Raw genomic sequence first — 20,219 nt, forward strand, 5'->3', positions numbered from 1 at the left:
GCTTACAAAGGCCTAGCTTACTATACGAGTTGGTCCTTAGTTTACTAAAGCTCGGATAGTAAGCTCCTTTAAACTATCTTTTTTTTGTTTTATAATTTGATTTTAAAGAATATGTATTTATAATTTAAAAACTGGAAATAATATAAGAGTAGGTCTCCTGAGAGACGGTCTCTTAATAAGCTTTATTGAGAGACCATTGTACAATTTTAAGAAAAAGTGGTACTAAAGGTAATAAAATAGGTACAAATCATGATTAATGATAAAATAGGTACATTTATTATGTAAATAGGTACGAAATTACTATGTTACGATCAATAATAAAAGAGGTACGAAATACAAATAAAAGGGTACGAAAGATTGGTCTCTCAATAACTTAGTGAGAGACCGTCTCTCCCAAGTTTTAGTGATAATATAATAACAAGGTGAGCACAAGCTTCAAATTTATAATAATAAGGTGAGCACAAGCTTCAAATTTTGGAAAAAATTAAAATGGACTCAAATTCGAGTTAATCTCAAGCTTATTAAAGCTCGAGCTGAGATCGACTAAGTTAATTCATCCTTAATTATACCTTGCCGAGTTAGAGCCGACCCACCAGACGGACCCATGAGCCTTACCTTTAAATTTGAACCCGGGTGCAAAGGTCAACTAACTTAATTACTAAGGTTTAAAAATCGTCAACATTAAAATCGCTCTTATGGCGTCCCGGGTGGGGCATGTGTGGTTACTTGCCACAAACCAAATGTGGGACACAATGCACCCAAAAAAAATGCATATCTAAATAGATAATGAAACCAGCAACAACTCTTGAAAAGCTAGGAGGAGAATCCTGTAAAGATGTCAGCTTCTACAATTTCAGCAGCAGCAGCTGCAGGAACATCATCCCTTCTCCTGTCTCCTCCTAACTGCTGCTTCTCCTTCACTTCATGCATTCCTACTTCAGGTTTTACACCTTTATAAATTAAATTATTATACAACCTTCTTTATATGTAGATATAGCTAGGACAATGTTGATGTCTGATAGCTCAGCTGGTAAAATCATGAGCGGTGATATTCTTTACCTGTGTTCGAATCCCGGCAGCATCATATCGCCCTTGTGGTTCCCTTTATACCCAAAAAAAAAAAGATATAGCTAGGAAGCCAGAATCTTTTACCTGTGGGTCTATTTTAATGTAATTGTTTATCATTTCTTATTACGGGGTCTTAAAGACATAAAATTTTCAAAACGTACAAATTTTAATGATAAAAAAACGTCAACTGTCGAAAAGTTGTGGAGTCTCAAGACCCCACAACCATATATGTGGCTACGCCACTGTAATAAATAAATTACGACTCAGTACCACCCTCTCACATACGTTGTGAAGAAACCCAAAGTTCCCACATGTGAGGGTTGTCCCACATTGATAAAAGAGGAGAAGAATTACCACTTTATAAGGCAAGGGGCTACTCCTCTATAGCCAATTGGTTTTAGAGTGGAACCCTCTTGGGCCTCTGTTGTGGACTTTTTCTCCTCCGTTTGGGTGCGGCTCAGGCCCGTTGTTGAATTTAACATACGCGATGTAGCCCCTATACAGTGAATAGTGAGAATTGTATAGGATTAATCAGGTGCATATGAGAGGGTGGTACCTAAACTCAGTATCATCTGTTGACGCTATCTCAATAGAATTTTATGGCTCTTTTGGACAATCTCGACCAAAAGGTTAAGCGGATTAATTGAGACTCATTCAATTGTTCTATATCTTAATACACTCCCTTACTAGCATGCCCTTTGGGCTTGAAGAGTGAATAATGCTCATGCTTGTTCACCCATGTTGAAATTCCGCTTCTGAGATTTTTGAGTCTCTCAGGGTTCGAACTCAGGATTCTCAGTCGAAAACTTAATCTGATCATTTACAGTATATTCACCGAGTATAACAAGAAAGCAGCATACAACATTATGCTGTCATGTAAGGAATCAAAACACTGCATCAGAAGGCGGTATTGAATGTGTTGGCACTAGTAGAAGAAGAGAGGCAATGCTTCAGATGGGCTTTACTGTTGCTTTGAATGCTACCGCCTTGGCTATTTCTTCTCCTGCTCGCGCTCTTGAAGGTCAACACTTTAAACTCTTATCTGTTTTAGTCTCTGATATGGATGCTCATCGGTTTTGTAAGTGACTGTGACAATTCAGATGCTGCTGCTGAATTTCGGCTTTTCTCTGATGATGTCAACAAGTATAATATCTCTATTCCTCAAGGTAAGATTGATTCTGAATGCTTCCCCTTTCTAACTTGTCACGAAAATAATCAGAAAGACGGTTTTATCTGCAGATTGGGAAGTCGGAGTTGGAGATACTGACGGGATTAGATCAATTACAGCATTCTATCCTAACAACGACAAGGGTTCTTATGCAAACGGCAAGTTCTCTCCCTGTTTGAAGTTGAACCAATGAAACGAGACGACAATGTATTTCCTGCTAAATGTCTATAAATGAACATCTCTGCAGTTAGCGTATCTATCACAGGCATCGGTGCTGATTTCACCAGATTGGAATCATTTGGAAAAGTGGATGAATTCGCTGAAAGTCTAGTAATTCTCGTCTTCATTGTTCTTTGCATAAAAATTTCTTCGAAGATCTGACATGGGAATTACCTGATAATCCTAGAATTGTTCAGGTAAATGGACTGGATAGAAGTTGGCAGAGACCACCCGGGATTGCAGCAAAGCTCGTCGACTGTAAAGCCAAAAACGGTAATTATTTAATTAGTCTCACTATAGACGGATATATCAGTCTAAAGTGAAATTTAGCAAAATGTAGACGAGTACTCCGAAAACTGCTCATATCTGTCAATTTTTATTTTTTTTCCTGAATACCTGTGCAAATCTAGGACTATATTACCTAGAGTACACGCTACAGAAACCTGGAGAAAATCGACGACACATCTACTCAGCAATTGGGATGGCAAGCAGTAAATGGTATAACCGGCTTTATACCGTGACTGGACAGGTTGGTCATGTCTGACTTTCACTCGAAGAATTGTATTACGAACCCAACTCATCCTTGATGCTTATTCATTTGCTGTTTGCATATTATTGCAGTTCGTTGAAGACGTATCCAACGAGTACAGTTCAAATATTCAAAAGGTATGTCAAAAAGTTCCGTTCCCACTTATTTAACAGATGATCGGAAAAACGAGTTCAGAATTTTGTTACATTCTATTTCTGGTACATCTGTGCAGGCTGTGCAGTCGTTTCGACTGAACTGATTCAAGCGACAATATTTGGCCAACATTCAGATGCCTTTTGGCCGCGGCTCTACTACTTTACAAGTTTTGAGGATAAAGCTACAAGCCGACAACAACCATTAAAATACAGTCCAGACACAGTTAATAAGATGACGCGAAGATTCTCATGACAAGGCCTAATACGCGAGTTCACATTTTCCGAATATAAAAACAGGTTATTATAATCTAAGGAATTGCTCATTTGCTCTCAACAAGCTACTCCCTATTATTATACAAATGTCATTAACAATGATTATAGTCAAGAGTCAAGACTAAAAGATTATTTATCGCGTCTTTAGTGTGCGAGTTTTAAATTATGTAATATACTCCGTATATAGCTATGGAATTTACTGATATACATATTACAGGCTGCAGTTTTGTATTACAAACTAGAACAGTAAAATATGACAGTACAGGTATGAATACCGAAATTACTGCGCTTTAGCTTAAGACCGTCTTAAATTACAGGTATCGATTTGTGGAACTCCTGGGTTGAGAAAATCAAATTGATTATTATTTGTGAAATTAGTTGTCAAAGTCCTTTGATTGATACCATTTGAAACAGGAAATAAAGGTGTATTATTATTTGTGAAATTAAAGTGAGAAACATGTGTTTGTAACAACACAATTATTGATTTTTAGAGACGTGAGTGTTTGAGTGAGCTGGTCAAAGTGGTCATTGCCCGGTCCGGTCCGGTCCGTTCAACAAACCCTCGAAATTTATTCCGTCAAAGAACGATTGAAACTAGTTAAATCAAGTCGATATTGAGTTCACGAATCACGATCCCATGTAAGTCTAACCTAAGTTTAGTAAAGTTCATATAAGAAGCTCGGTTAAACTTGGTAAATTGAGCTGAATTCGAACTTTAACCTTTAAAGGTTAACGAGGATATAATCTAGACCGAGTTTGAGCCTAGATTTCGAACCTAATCTCAAGTTGATCATCCCCACTACTAGACTTGGAGTAAACTCCTCCTATATGGGGGTAAACTCAACAACTTTAAGAGATTAAATATCATTCAAAATGCATTTCTCAAACCTTATCCAGAACTACATCGTATTTGTATCCGATTTCAACAACGTCTAACTCAAACCTAGTTTCCTTTGTCATCGTCACCAAACTCCCGTCATCTTATACAGATCGCTCTATATAACACACGACATTGTCTCGGATAACCGTAATAACTCTAGAGCTAATACGTGCAACATTGCCCGACTTCTAGAAGGACTGCATTTATTACATAAAAGGTCAACGCGGGCTTTGCCCGTTGCTCTGATGATTCATGATAACTTGACGGACCGCGCCACCGACGCATCGCATCATTCAAATTTCTGCACTATCAACTTTCGAGGGTAGTGGCCTACCATGGTGATGACGGGTGACGGAGAATTAGGATTCGAATCCCGAGAGGGAGCCTGATGAGATACTCCCTCTATTCCAAATTCTTAGTCATTTATTTATCGTTTTCAAATAATTTAATTTAAAATAAATAAATAATTAAGACGGAGATAGTTATCGAACATGTAATGCTTTCACACTCTTAGGTGGTGCCCTCCCACACCCACTGTCCCTCTCAGTTCTCTCTCCCCAGTCCCCCACCATTTCTTCTCTTCTTTTAAATCCCAACCTCTCGTACCATTTCCGACACTCTCTCACCCACCCTTTCCCTCTCTCTTCTTCTATTTCCGTCGGTAACAAAACTAACAATGAATACCGACGTTTCTCGCCGTCGGAAACCTCAACTTCCGACAAAACAATCCGTCGATAACACAACTCTTCCCAAAGCGTCCGACGCTTTACCCTTACCTTTATACCTAACCAACACCATCTTCTTCACTCTCTTCTTTTCCGTCACATATTACTTACTCCAACGTTGGCGCGACAAAATCCGTCACTCCGTTCCTTTACACGCTGTAACCTTCCCCGAACTTTCCGCCATTGTTACTCTCATTGCTTCCTTAATCTACCTCCTCGGATTCTTCGGCATCGACTTCGTCCAATCCTCCGCCGCCGCCGACGCCAATGACGGCGATTCAGCCGGAGAATCGTCGGAGAGCGTCGGCGCGTCGTCGGAGGTTTGTGGCGCGTCGAGGGAAGGGGAGGGGAGGTATGTGAGGTGTGGTGCGGAGGTGGAGGATGAGGCGGTGATCGCGGCGGTGGTGGAGGGGAAGTTGCCGTCGTATGTGTTGGAGAAGGAGTTGGGGGATTGTCGGCGAGCCGCGGTTGTGAGGCGCGAGGCGGTGCAGAGGATTACGGGGAGGTCTCTTGAGGGTTTGCCGGTTGAAGGGTTTGATTATGAGTCGATTTTGAACCAATGCTGTGAGATGCCTGTTGGGTATGATTGATCAATTTCCTTTTTTAATCGCGTTAATTCTTATATGAGACGGTTTTATGATATGTTTATTCCCCGACTTCCTATTTTAATTGTGCTGCAGCTAATTCTATATGAGACGGTTTTATGATATGTTTATTGTTAGACCTCGCACATTAAAGGGAGTTACTTTTTTCATGTTAATGCGAGAAACATGTGAGACCGTGTTTCAGAAGACTTATGTTTTAAATTGTGTTGCGCTAATTTTTATATGAGACGGTTTTATTTTCAGGAGACTTTGTGTTTTAACTGTGCTATTCGGTTGATTTACCGTCTCATTAATAAGTAAATTATCTATATTTTATGTGAAATGGCAAATTCTCAGTGTAAGAATGTTACACAAATAGAAGTATAAAGGGTTAGAAAGTGGAATTGGTCACGAATCATATAGAATTGTTCAGTGGTAGTAAAAATGGTCACAATTAAGACAAAAGAGTTACAGTACGAGTATCAAAAATGGTTTTACGATAAGTTATTGTAATATTGTCTTTTACAAGGAATGGTGAAGGAGTATACGGCCATACGGGGTGAGGTTTTTAGCTGAATGGATTTATCTCATATTAAAATGAACATTAGATGGAGTTTCAGATATGTAATTGATTTGAAATTGCGCTGGAATTTGTGTAATACTTCTATAGGTTGGGTTTCAGATATGCTTATTTTCTGATGAGGTTGGGTTAACTATTATTAGGTACGTTCAAATTCCCGTGGGAGTGGCTGGGCCGTTGTTGTTGGACGGGTTTGAGTATACGGTTCCAATGGCGACAACTGAAGGGTGTTTGGTTGCGAGTACAAACCGTGGGTGTAAAGCTATATATGTTTCTGGTGGTGCTTCCAGCATTATATTGAAGGATGGGATGACTAGAGCTCCTATAGTTAGGTTCCCTTCCGCTACAAGAGCTTCTCAGTTGAAGTTCTTCCTTGAGGACCCCATCAATTTTGAGACACTAGCCATTGTTTTTAACCGGTGAGTAGATCATTTTCATAAATCGTGGTATGTCTTGGTTGAGACGGCATTTACCAAGTCTTGTAGGTTTATGGATCGGTTGATGGGCGTTTTTTTTAATATTGCTTGGAATATGATAATGCAGGTCAAGTAGGTTTGCGAGGTTGCAGAGCATACAATGCTCAATCGCGGGAAAGAATTTGTACATGAGGTTTTGTTGTAGTACTGGGGATGCTATGGGAATGAACATGGTGTCCAAAGGTGTACAAAATGTTATTGATTTTCTCCAGAGCGATTTTCCTGACATGGATGTTATCGGCATTTCAGGTCTGTACCTTGTTTCTTTCCGTTCCTGAGCACTATTTTCATTCAAAATTTATTGTTCCTATATATTTCCGATTGTTCATCGATATGAACTTTGACTATTTAGCTTCTCCCAATATGTACAGATACAGTGATAGATTTTCATGTTTGATTTATCCAACAACTATTCTTATTTTCACTTTAAGAAATTGTATTCGGAACTTTTATGTTTTGTGAAAAAATCTGTGAAACTCAACATAAAGGTTGTCCTTTAAAGTTAAATTATGACAACATAAAGGGATGGAGAGAGTATTATTTACTCGCCAGTAGTTGCTCGTGAATATCATGTTGTGTCATAGAGCGTAAGTTGGACTGGTCGACAAGAATTGACACTTGACATCAGTAAGGCTAATTACTAGAGCTAGTTTTTTCTTTTTTTGTTTGTTTGTCGGAATTTACGACATCTGTTATACGATCATTGTTAGTTGTCGTTTCCATAAATTGCCACTTCTAGAGTCCTAGATAATATTTGTTTCCCCTACTTGGATTAAATGCTGGTAGACTGTCCTCGTCACTTGGTCTGTCTTTCATAATAATTTGTGTTTTTGATGGTTTCTGAGAAGTTCCAGTCGGGTCATTGTCTTACATGTGTATCATCTGGCATATTCCTGGACTTTGACTATTATTAGAAGGTTACGTATGGGTTTGTTTCTAGCAACTGATTACCTTATTTTCAGGACTCCTAATATGAACTCTCAATCCCTTCTCTTTGTAACTCATTTTGCTGTATAAGTAATTAAGGATTGATAATGTAGTTAGAAGTTGGATGAGACGACGTAATTAATTTTATTTATACAGTTGTATCAAAATGATGTTTAGAGACAACATTTACCGTTATGGTACCTTACCTCTGAAGAGTGGGATCGCGATTCTTTTACTTTTTGCTTGTGTCCGTAATATTTCCTCCTGATTCGACCAGTGGTGTTAAACTGTTAATCATGCTCATCAATTACTTCTAAAAGTAATATTTTATGTTCTGCTTCAAATCAGTGTCGGAGCAGTTCTTTAATCATTAGCACCTAAGCCACCTATAAGTCTTTTCCTTGAGCATGATGTGATTGCTTTTGGCTCCTTTTGTCTCATTCATTTGTTTACCTTTCATTTAATACCCCTCAAAAGAATAAAAAAGGTTAACAAATGACTGTGACAAATGGGATACTTCGCAAGTTCGTAGTAGCAAACTCGCAACTGTTGAACTGTCTCAGTCTACTCTATTCAAGTATTGGTGAATGGTGAGATCATATAGCGTAAATAATGGCTACTTTCCCTCAAGTACCACTTAACTACTCCCACTTAACTACTTTTGTTGTTTCTGTTACTTCTCTTTTTTGAAGATTTGATGGCGAGACCATTAATTCGCTCTTTTAGGTATTTTGAAATGCTATAATCTCTCCTCTTCCACTAGCAATAACTGATTGTGAAACTGAAGGTGCTGTATCACTGTATGCATTGGACCCTTATAACCTGCAGTAGTATGAAGATGTTGATATGTAAGCATTAAGGCATTTTAATTAGTGGAATCAGCTATATTAGCTTTTTCCCTTTCCCATTTTGATTGGCCAGCTTGACGGGCCGACATCGGCTGATGTCCAACATGTGAATTTTGCTGCATTCCTGTCCGTCAGCTACAGTTTAATTTGTTACCCCCTTAGAATGAAGTATAAGTCAGATTGGCTGATGTTTATAGTGTGTATATGTATGGTATTGGCAGCATGGTATTAAATCTAGGGCGCAGCATCGCATTTTGACCGAGTTTTAGGGTTACCTCATTTACCATGACCACATTTTGAGACGAATCAGCACCATTTATGGCAATACAACCGATATCAGGTCTGGTCAAGATCAAACTCAACTAATATTTAATACCTATGATTGACAGTAGTGTTAATACCCTATTAATTTGTCAGTTTGCATAATTTGTATATTTTGACACCACAGAATCAGTTCCGCAACCATTTTTCAGTTAGTTGTGCATCTGTCACGTATTTCATTATATTTCTCCTGATATTGATGTAATTCAAATTATTGCATTTTGTATGCCTGATGAATTGGATGATTCAGCGAGATTCTTTTAGCATCTCTTAGATTATTTGCTTCCAGCACCATTAGAAATCTTCAGATTTATTTCACTAAATAAAAGTTTTTCGTTTCGGTATCTTTCAGAAGTCCACCCTTGCTGAACTCATATGGCTTAATAATGCATGCTTGTCCCATGGACCACCTACCTGCCTCTTTTTTTTTTCTTTTTTCTTTTTTGTGTGTTTGCTGTTTTTTTTTTTTTTTTTTTTTTTAAATTCGAGCAAATTGCAGTATTTTGAGGTTACGAGGGTTTAACATGTCGTTAAATGGCAAGATTTACTCGTGTACAAGTCATGTTCAGTTGATCTCTCTCTTGCCATTCGTTGCTACATGGATACAAGAAAAGTCAAGTTGAAAGTGCGGAGTATATATGTTAATAATTGGGCTTGTTATATATCTATTTCAGGAAACTTCTGCTCTGACAAGAAACCAGCCGCTGTAAACTGGATAGAGGGGCGTGGAAAGTCGGTTGTTTGTGAAGCAATCATCAAGGAAGCAGTAGTGAAGAATGTGTTGAAAACCAGTGTAGCTGCCCTTGTAGAACTTAACATGCTCAAGAATTTAACGGGTTCTGCCATGGCTGGAGCACTTGGCGGTTTCAATGCTCATGCTAGCAACATCGTCTCCGCCATTTTTATTGCCACCGGGCAGGATCCTGCTCAGAACATTGAAAGTTCACACTGCATCACCATGATGGAAGCTGTAAATGATGGCAAGGATTTGCACGTCTCCGTATCCATGCCATCTATTGAGGTAATTTTTCTGTTTCCAATCTAATAATCTATTTCCTTTCAGGGTTTCAGCGGACTTTTTCCCCATACGTGTAGATTACAGCATCTATTTTTGCATCGGTGGGCTTATTTCCGAGGGGAAAATGCCGCCTCCAACGGTGATTTGGGAATTGTCTGAACACACAAAACTAGAGTACAACCAAAACAACTAAAATTAAATGCGGCGTTGTGGAGCTGTGGGACAAGCATTTTATACTGTGTTGCGAGTTTCAGTAGCTTATCTGTCTATTTGTCTTTGGCTAGCAGCGGGAAATGGGAAACGAGTCTAAAGCTACTATGTATGTGTTTATTTTTGTATAGGTAGGAACAGTTGGAGGGGGAACACAACTTGCATCGCAAGCTGCCTGCCTAAACCTACTCGGCGTGAAGGGCGCAAGCCGAGCGTCACCAGGAGCAAACGCGAGGCTACTTGCCACCATTGTTGCCGGTTCTGTTCTAGCCGGAGAACTGTCCCTTATGTCGGCCATAGCAGCCGGTCAATTGGTTAAGAGCCACATGAAATACAACCGATCAAGCAAGGATATTTGCAAGGCCGCTTCTTAAATCCCGAGGTAAGTTAATTGGGACGACCAGTGAACACAGAGAGAATCCAATATATGGAAAGAGGCTGGAACATGGCTAGCTGTATAATGGTCCATTATTTGTCATCAATTCGCCGAATTGAGCTGGGTTGTGGTGTGGTGTGTATAGTTGTTCAACTCAGGTGTCGTGTTTTTCGGATGTTGCCCACCATGTTGAAGGGCCAAGGTTGGTTGTCTTTGTTAATGTTGTATAAAGAAGTTTTAATAACAGGCTGTAGATTGTGTAATCCTTTCTGCAGTTTCTGTTGAGGATAATGTTATTCAGTGTGATTCAGTTGTCCCATCTATTTTTATACCCTTTTGGCAATTTTTTTTTTTTTTGGTTGCCTCCTGTCCGTGAGAGTCGTAATCATCCCAAGTTTGATTGAAATAATGTCGATTTTTGTTTCACACGTTCCAAGTCCGATTCACGGTGAATGTTGTATACTTCATACTCCCTTTGTTCGGTTTTCCCAATTACTTGTCAAGCTCTCAAAAAAAAAAAAAAAAAAGAATGGTACCCAAGTCTAATAAGTTTGCTATCAGTTATTGCTACATTAGTTATCAATTAAACTACGGGTCGGCTCGATTTTGGTTCGCCCGATTTCCGAGTTCTATGGAGTCGAGTTTCGGACAATTTTTGTTCTTGGGGGCGGATTAGCTTTTGTCAGTCGACCTTCGACTTGAGAACCAGAGTTTGGTCCGTAACCCGAATTGACCCGACCAATGTAATTTGACCTGGTTGTTTATTGTCGCACGCTCCCATTATTATCCCTAAATAACTTCATAATAACTCATAGAACTCGAAATGACCGACGCAACCCGATGAGACCCGAGTTTTGTCAAAACCCAAAATAACCCGACTCGAAATAACAGAATCCCACGCAACCCAATTCACATATATGAACCATTAATTCCTACCGAGTTATTCTTTACTGGAACTCAAATCTAAAATCCTTACGATATTCATTTAATTTTAACCACTAAACAACATCGAACCAAATGAGCTAACAATTGACACAGAAGTGATCAAAGTAAACGTGGCTAAACTAGACATCACATTCACATATTATCTCCACTCAATCTTTTATTCGTTCATCACAAATTCCCTTCTTGCTCCTCAAGACAATCCTCAAAATTTTACATCCCAAATTTTTCCTCAAAATTCAAACTAAAATTCAATTTTTCAAATTACCCTTTTCAATTCCTCACCCTAATTACCCAAATTAACAATCTTTTTTTACTATTACCCTAAAATTCGTAATACTAGTACAATCTAGCACTATATTTCAAGTTCATTTCTAATGATCAATTGATTTACCGATTGATTGATTGATTGGTTGATTGATTGATTGGAAGTGTAATAAGAAATGGGTAATGAATGGAAAAGGAATTTTGGAAACGTAAGATCATTTATAGGGAATTCAATGGGAGGTTTAAGAGGTGGGTCTAATTTAGCTTCATGGGTTGTTGCTGGTACTTTGGCTTATTATCTTTGGGTTAAACCTGCTCAGGATCTCAAACGTGAACAACAGGTTTGTTCTTTTTAGTTTAATTCTCACTCCATCTCAATTATTTGTTTACCTTTGATCAGGAAGTCCTAATGATTCATATATGTGAATTTGGGTTCTTTTCAGTTTAATACTCCCTTTCTCGTGATCGTTTTGTTTACCTTTGATTAAAATACCGCTTACAGAGAATGAGAACAGTAAACAAATGAATGAGGCGGAGGGAGGAAGTTGTAATGATTCATATATTTGAATTTGTGTTCTTTTCAGTTTAATACTCCCTCCGTCTTGATCATTTGTTTACCTTTGATTAAAATACCGCTTACAGCGAATGATAACAGTAAACAAATGAATGAGACGGGGGAGGAAGTAATGATTCATGATTTCATATTTCTGAATTTGTGTTCTTTTGAGTTTAATACTCCCTTTGTCGCGATCATTTGTTTACCTTTGATTAAAATACCGCTCACATAGGATTAAGAAAGGTAAACAAGTGAATGAGACCTAGGGAGGTAGTCGTAATGATTCATAAATTTGAATGGTTAGATTGAAGTCATGTGTGGGTTTGTGTTGTGTAGGAAAGGGCAGCACTTGCAGCAGCTTCAGATCCTTATAGATATGTTGAGAAACGCAAGCCTATTCCCGATCCTCAGGTAAAATGTGCTTTCTTGATGCTATTGTGTGCTGTGGTGTAGTTTTTGAGATGATTGAAAAGTTTCCCATATGAGTTGTAAATGTATTGTAGCTAATAGCCTTTGAAAGTAGCTCGTAACACCGACAATAACACGTTACCTTAGTGCCCCAAGAGCTCAGGCAAAGCGAATTACAAAATTACAGGGTAAGAAGGGGGTAATGTGTTACAGACTTACAGGGTAAAGGGGGTTCAAAAGTATGCAGCTTTACGCGCGTTAGTAACACCTAGATCTTGTTTCTTGATAACACAAATTGAAAGTTGTGAATTACAGGGTAAAGGGAGTCAGAAGTACGCAGCTCGACACACATTACAGGGTAAAGGGGGTCAAAATTATGCAGCTTTACACGTGTTACAGGGTATATGAGTCAAAAGTATGCAGCTTTTCACGCGTTAGTAACACCGAGAGTGTTTCTAGATAACTCAAATTGAAAATTGTGTCTACTGGCTGCTACTCCACTATAAGAATAGCGCAGTTAAGTTGATGTGCTACTCAAATGGAAATAACTTGGCATTTAAATTATGAGTTCTAGTTTGGTTTCATAAAATAATTTTTTTCCTGCTAACTGGGTGGTGTCTGCACTCTTCTTGTTTCATTTACGACTGCCATTTTGATTGGGGATGGTTGATACTTGCAGGACAACGGTTTGATCTATGGCAACAAGAATAAAGCTAAAGATTCTGAGGGTTAATTATGCTCTTTTGCTATTTTTGTAAGTTTATAGAAGTTTATGAACTTTTCCTGGAATACTGTCCTAGTAGCCCAGTTGCAAATCGATGTGATATCGTGATTTTTTTGCTGATCTTTCTAAGTTAGGTAGTTAGATATAAACTCATATGTTATGTTATAGTTCACCAATAATTACTTGGTGGAATATATATACTATAACCGCTGTTTCTGAAATCTGTGCTGACTTATGAATAAGGGTGATAAGCTTGATGCTGTACACAAATTTTCATCGTATGTTCTGAAGTATTAATCATATTTTGGAGTAGATATGGTGTTTTGACTATTGAGCTTCTTAATTTCATCCATATATTTATCGATAGTGCTCCTACGTTTTGTAATGGGGGTACCTATAACCTGATGCAGCAGAAGTTGCATGTGTAGGTCATTTTTAATTCAGCATACGTTTTTATCAGTCAGCTTTGATTAGCGTGTTATTAGATTATGTGACCTAATTGCACAAGGTTTGTCTTGTTGTCAAACATCTTTCGTAAAACCATATCTTTCTCTTGGTGAGCCATTGTCTAGTAGTCGTTAAGGCGACTGCGAAATATTTACAGAGTATTTAATTGGCTTCAAAACCTTCAGTACTTCTAGATAAGGGGCTGCCTATGTTTATGCTACATGTTCTAAATGACGGGTTGGTTTGAAACTTTTGAATACTCGGGTTTGTACTCCTAATTTGTCTGGTATAACGACACGTCTTGCTGGCTGCAAAGGGCATCCACAATTCCACAGTAATTATCTTTAACCAATAACTTCTCATCGGAAAACTTCTTGGGAAGAAGTCCTTACTCTTACCGATGACTAATCCTATCCTTCACGTTCTTAATGTCGAAATTGATTCCTCAATTCTTTCAATGGGAAAGATGGGAAGTTGTGGTTCCATTTAACAAGCTATTTGAGCCTTTGAGGTTTCTTTATTGTTGGATTTATTGTTTTTGGAGAGATGTTTTTTTATTGGGTGATGTGGGATGACATGGCAGTGGTAATAGGGACGGAGTTTTACCATTTGGCAGTTCAGAATTGAGAGTATAGGTAGTTTAGTGGGTTAGTGTGTTACGGGTTGGCCGGTATGGAAGTCCAGTAAGCTTATCTAATTGGTCATGTGGTAACTTGGATTATTACCGTCGGCCCTAACTTTTATGGCTGTCAGTATATCAAGTTGACTTTGCTGTAGTTCGGAGTTTGACATAAACACTGGCTAGTTTTTTTTTTTTTTTTTTTTTTTCCGGTGACAAGTATTTAACTCAAATAGGTGAAGTACTTTAGATCAAAGATGCGGAATTCCTTGAGGCTTAGACTAGTGGATTTACATGGACGGGAACTACTCGCCACTTTTTCCTAGGAATGGAGCTCTCGTTTTTTTTATTAGCCTTTCGTTTTCTTTACGTCAGATCTATGAACTCGATACAAAATGAGATATATGCTCCCAACCAAATGGAGTACCATCTCCAGACATCTAATTTCCGCTCACATAAAAAACACATGTGATCTTCCTCCTGACCATTCCATTTTCGCTTTCTCTGCTTTGCTTCCTTTCATTTGCACAACAAAGGGCACCATGGGGAATTCGGGATGCAGTTTTTCCTTGTGAGTAGTGATGAATTTATTCTTCACTGGAAGTGAGATTGAAGGTTGTTAACTAGACAAATTAGACAATGTCGGTGTTTTCGTTCGGAAACGAGTTTGTTTTTGTGTGTAGAGGAAGTAACAAAGACAATTCCTTGATGCTGATGCGTTTAGAACCATGTCATGATATAAAACAGGGTTTATGGGATTGTAATTGTGTTCATTTTTGAGGTCCTTTTTTGCGGTCATATTTATGGATTTTGGAATCGGACTGGTGGTTTGGCGTTGCCTCCCGAGTTCTTGTGACTGAATCAAATTAAGGAATAGTGTTACTTGGAGAGTTATTCTTTGAGAACTATTGTACTAGTGATTACACTGTGTCCCCATTCAAGCCTTCTTTACAGCCATAAAGATGATTCTTCTCAGAGCGATCTATCACAATTGTGCTTTGTTCCTTAATTCAACGGCTTTGGCGGATGGCTAAAGATTTGATGTGAACAATATACTATATACCCGTCTCCCAGATTCTTTTTCATGGTATATGTCGGCAAAGGTTGCCCTTTTGGTATATGTTGTGTTGGTTTGAAGCTTGGTCTTAGTATTTGTTGTCGTTCCCTGCCCTGGATATCCTTAATACCTATATACCGGATATATACAAATTCCCGAGTTCTTGGATAGCGGGTTATATAGCTATAGCAGCAGTTTATAGCAGCATGGCACGTCTAAGAACGTGAATTAGTGACTACATAAGTGGCGGGGAAAGATTTCGCTTAGCTGCCACGTAAGTACGGGTTATCGATTTAGATGCTGTCTGAATCTTCCCTATTTTCTTGTTTGAGAATGTTTGACATTATTGAATGGAAAATGGGTAGATGAAATGAATTGGCAAAGATAGAAGGGAAAGTGTCCAATACATTATGGAATCATGTTCACATGGAGTGGGGTTGTATGAAAGATAGTGCTGTATTGGAAATTTGGAATTCAATTATGATAGGTTCCGTCACTCGTCATGTGAAAGCATTATTTTAATTTTTAATAGCGTAACTTTTCTAAAATGTTTTTTAGCGACTATTTTTCTTTTTCACCTCGTTATGTGAAAGCATTATTTTAATAGCGTAACTTTTCTAAAATGTTTTTTAATGACCTTTTCTTTTTCACCTCGTTATGTGAAAGCATTATTTTAATAGCGTAATTTCTCTAAAATGTTTTTTTGTGACTATTTTTCTTTTTCCCCTCGTTATGTGAAAGCATTATTTTAATAACGTAACTTTTCGAAAACCTTTTTTAGCGACTTTTTTTTTTCGCTCTTCCTGCGTCGATTTTTTAAATCATCACTATTCACCAACCACCAAGGTCCTCCTATTTCTTTTTCTTTTCTTTTTTTTTTTTTAAAAAAAAAAAATAAGGTTTTATTTCTCAAGATAATTACTCTTATCTCAAGCAAGCCTTCGTACATTAAAGGGAGCGAAACATTTTGATGAAGATGTCGTAGAGTTTCGGTCAGTAGTTACATTATTAAGATAGATACAGAGTATCTCTTGAGGAACACATGGGGACATTGGACAGCAGACAATATCACCTGATGGCACCTGATGACTATGATATAGTAGGAAGGAAAGTCAAAAGCTATGTTAACCACCCAATATTAAAGGGATCATAACAAGGTTTATCGTTTTCGACATTTCCCGTCACATAATGATCAAAGAGGAAGATTACATTGAATAGGAGCGAGTCGGATGAAAAAACAAAACACCGTGATTCTAACTGCTTTAGTAACAGCCCATCTTAAAACTGACTTGACTAAACCTAACTCATACCCAAAATTACTTGTGGAAGCACACCCAAAGGCGGAGCCAGGATTTTAAGTCAGCGGGGGCGAAAGGGTAATATTATAAGGGCACCTCGAAAAAATTCGAAAGTTTTAACTAAAAATATCGAAATTTTCAAACGCGGTCGCCCCCTGCTAGCCTCCCCCTCGCTCCATCACCTTAATGTTTTGCCCCAAAAGCGGTTTGACTTGAAATAGAGCATGTTTATGACAATAGTCCTGTAGAGTAACTCATGGATAGGGAAAACTTAGTTGTATGTTTGGTGAAGAAGGATTTGGTTGATAGTTATGGGGCGATTTAGGACTTTCTTGAATTTGGATCGGATTTGGCTCGAATCAAGACGAGATCAATTACTGTGCCTGTCTGGTCTATGATCAGCCCGGCCTCATTATTAGTGTATATCAGCATGCACTTATTAATTCACTTTCTTCTGTATAAATTATAATGCATATCTTCAGACAACTGTTTGCATTGTCATATATCCACCTTATAAAACTCTCATTTTTCATTTGTTTCGAACGTAAGAATTTTAAAATCAAATAAGATTATCACATCTTACTCTAACTTCTCTACTGCATGGATTATTTCTCCTAGTAAACCGCAGAACTCCTGAACGATCAACTGATATGCTTCAAAAACCACAGAACTCCTGAACGTAAGTGATTAGTTTTTTTTTTGGTTGTTGACGATGAGTATTATGTAGTCTGTACCGACAGTTGGAGTAGTCTCTTTCCTAGTACTTCCCAAGGTTGGTTTTTTTCGTTCAAAAGAGTCGGGAATCGAACTTAGGAGGCATGAGACCGATAAAGCATGTAGTCTGTAATATTTTTTTTTTTTTTGGTAGTCAAGCCTCCAAGAGTAACTCATTTCTCATCTTCTTACAAAAAATAAGCATTCTTACTTAAGAGTAATACTAGCTATGTCTTCTTAGGTTAAAATTCTGTGCTGAGGAGTCGAAATAGTCGAATTTTCATTGGAAAACATAGAAAAAACTGTCAAAATTGTTAGCCCTGCTAGAAATATAAAATTGCATTTTCTGACTCCGCTACTGGTTTGAGCGCTCTTCCAAACTCGAAAAATGGAGAAATCATTGGACCAGGCAGAACCCAGTTCACTTTCCGGTAAAATGAATCGGGCAAGAGCTCGAGGGCGGCCGACTGGATCAAAGAACAAGGACAAGGCACCCACTGTAGTAACCAAAGACACTTCAAAAGCTCTTGAATCTCATTTACTGGAGATATCTTCAGGAGCTGATATAATGCAATCTTTGGCAAATTATGCTTGTCAGAGAGGTAAAGGTATTAGTGTTCTTAGTGGGAACGGAGTCGTAATAAATGCGACTCTGAGAAACAGTATCGAGAGTAATGGTGTTGTGACCTTAACTGGCAGGTTTGAGATGCTGTCATTGACAGGAACAATTTTGCCCCCGCCTGCACCACCTGGTGCAGGCAGGTTGTCGATTTTTCTGTCTGGAGGTGATGGGAGGGTGGTGGGTGGGTCTGTTGTTGGGCCATTGGTAGCGGATGGGCCTGTTTTACTGATGGTAGCCTTGTTCTCAAATGCGGTTTACGAGAGGTTGCCGTTTGATCAGGAACAGCTGCAGCTGCAGGAGGTGCATCAGGAAATGCACGGGACTGGTGCTGGTGGTGGGTACCCTTTTCCTGGTGGTGATGGTCTGTCGGAATGGGATGGTAATGCTCCACGGCCACCATTTTAGCTTGTTCTTCTATCGTGGTGGTGTTGGTGAAATGGTAGTCGTCTGACTGTTCTAGGCGGAACAGTCAGGTCCAGATTGAAATGTGCCCATCTCTGACACTCCGACAGGAGGCAATACTTCGACACATTTTTCGTCAAAAACATGAACAATTTCACAAGACAGTTGTGGTGCATCCGACAGTAAGAGGCTGCAGCTGAACTGGGGTGACATGGCGAAAAAGGAGCTGAAATATTCCGATAGCAGAAAATTTAAGTGCCAGCAGAAAGAACAGTACAGTAAAATGATATATACTTTAGGCCAAATGTTGCGCACCTTGTCGAGATACTTCAGTTGTTTGACGTGGCCCATATAATCGGAGTCTTCAGTACTCAAGTTAGCTAATAGCGGCGTGACCTGCGCTAGCACCAGGAGTTCAGGACCCGTGTCACCAGGGTTCTGTTGTTAATCATCAACAAAAGGCTTGCAGCATTCAAGTGATCAATAAACCAGAATTATTGATCTTGTACAACTTGTTTGACATCACTCTGACACAAACAACTGGGAGCAGTACAAATACAACACATGCAGCAATGTCAGGTTTTGAAATCAATCAGATTTTTCAAGATTCATAATAGTGTGTGTATTTATTCATGCATGAAAGTCGCAATTGAGTCCTTTACTTTGTTATATCGTGAAATTAAACTTCTTAAGTTTTTCGAGGGATTAAGCCGGTAGGCTCCATAAGTTATGCAAACAGTTTGCGCTTATAGTTTCTTAGGCTCAGTCTGCAGAGTCCAATGTTATTTATTCATCAATTGAACTTTCTTAAGATAGACATTTTCGTCTTAAGATTAAAACGGGTCGAATAGTAAGTACCCCACTTGGATAGATGAGACAAACGGGTCAAGTTTTTAATTACACGACATTTGGAATCATATAACACACGGGTTTAAGACTTGTAAAAAATTTGTCGACTTCAATTTTGATCAAATTCAATGCAAACTCAAGATCGAATTGATATTGAGTCAACTAAACCAAACAAACTTAGGCTAGTGAAACTCACTAAACTCAGTTGAACTTATAAGACCTAAACGGAAGTGAATTAACCTAAAGTTACACAATATGACCTATACTAAAGAAAAACTAAATTTTATAAGTTAAAAGGAGTTTTTGATAACTGCTACCACGTATAATCCAAATACGTATGAAGGATCTTTTTTTCATTTAAAGAGTTAGACCTACCCTAAATCCAATCGAAACGACCCTTGGGCTTTGTTCTAAAGATTTTGGACTTACCATGTCTTGGTCGAGTCTAGGTCCAACATACATGACACGAATCTAGATAATATAAGACCCGATTCAAACCCGACTCACTATCATCTAGATCCGTTAAACGGGCCAGGTGAGCGGCTTACAAGTTCGGATGAAGTACAAGTTATGCCCGTTTCAGGTTTATATGAGTCGGTTTTATACGAGTTTTGGCTTTTCGAGTTGAGTTAGGGTAAGAAGCTAATCAGTTGCAGTTGCTTTAAATACAAATTTTAAATAAATTTACTTATTCACGGTTAGGTTAGGGGTTGCGCGGGTCTTAAGTCTTAACCCTAAATATGCAGTTATTATCGGGTTGAGTTGATTTCAATGTTGGACTAATGGACTAGGCTCTAGGCCCTAATCTTTTGGACTTAATTTTAGCACATTTCAATTCAATTTAATTCAAGTCTTTTATGTTCAGTTCAGTTCAGCCCAATTCAGTTTAGTTCAACTTTTCTCTTCACAAATTAACTCTCACTCCAGTTCAGTTCAATTCAACACCATTAAGATCAG

General features: G+C 38.5%; 4 protein-coding genes across 4 annotated transcripts; all 4 read left to right on the forward strand.

Annotated features, from left to right (window-relative positions):
- Nucleotides 1-708: 708 nt before the first annotated feature.
- On the forward strand, nucleotides 709-3,650 carry LOC141604646 (psbP domain-containing protein 3, chloroplastic). The gene is made up of 9 exons (XM_074423080.1): nucleotides 709-941; nucleotides 1,895-2,089; nucleotides 2,169-2,234; nucleotides 2,308-2,394; nucleotides 2,484-2,566; nucleotides 2,653-2,728; nucleotides 2,866-2,984; nucleotides 3,077-3,121; nucleotides 3,217-3,650. Exons 1-9 carry the CDS (start codon nucleotides 836-838, stop codon nucleotides 3,241-3,243), a joined length of 804 nt encoding a protein of 267 aa, XP_074279181.1. The 5' UTR covers nucleotides 709-835; the 3' UTR covers nucleotides 3,244-3,650.
- Nucleotides 3,651-4,776: 1,126 nt separating this feature from the next.
- On the forward strand, nucleotides 4,777-10,674 carry LOC141604634 (3-hydroxy-3-methylglutaryl-coenzyme A reductase 1-like). The gene is made up of 5 exons (XM_074423065.1): nucleotides 4,777-5,597; nucleotides 6,325-6,600; nucleotides 6,725-6,906; nucleotides 9,428-9,774; nucleotides 10,113-10,674. Exons 1-5 carry the CDS (start codon nucleotides 4,969-4,971, stop codon nucleotides 10,353-10,355), a joined length of 1,677 nt encoding a protein of 558 aa, XP_074279166.1. The 5' UTR covers nucleotides 4,777-4,968; the 3' UTR covers nucleotides 10,356-10,674.
- Nucleotides 10,675-11,355: 681 nt separating this feature from the next.
- LOC141604636 (uncharacterized) lies at nucleotides 11,356-13,568 on the forward strand. The gene is made up of 3 exons (XM_074423067.1): nucleotides 11,356-11,907; nucleotides 12,459-12,533; nucleotides 13,210-13,568. Exons 1-3 carry the CDS (start codon nucleotides 11,743-11,745, stop codon nucleotides 13,261-13,263), a joined length of 294 nt encoding a protein of 97 aa, XP_074279168.1. The 5' UTR covers nucleotides 11,356-11,742; the 3' UTR covers nucleotides 13,264-13,568.
- Nucleotides 13,569-13,649: 81 nt separating this feature from the next.
- LOC141604635 (AT-hook motif nuclear-localized protein 27-like) lies at nucleotides 13,650-19,108 on the forward strand. Its single transcript, XM_074423066.1, has one exon. The coding sequence runs from the start codon at nucleotides 17,778-17,780 to the stop codon at nucleotides 18,414-18,416; it is 639 nt and encodes a 212-aa protein (XP_074279167.1). The 5' UTR covers nucleotides 13,650-17,777; the 3' UTR covers nucleotides 18,417-19,108.
- Nucleotides 19,109-20,219: the final 1,111 nt, after the last annotated feature.

Source organism: Silene latifolia, chromosome 10 (genome assembly GCF_048544455.1).
Source record: "Silene latifolia isolate original U9 population chromosome 10, ASM4854445v1, whole genome shotgun sequence".
NCBI classification, from domain to species: domain Eukaryota; kingdom Viridiplantae; phylum Streptophyta; class Magnoliopsida; order Caryophyllales; family Caryophyllaceae; genus Silene; species Silene latifolia.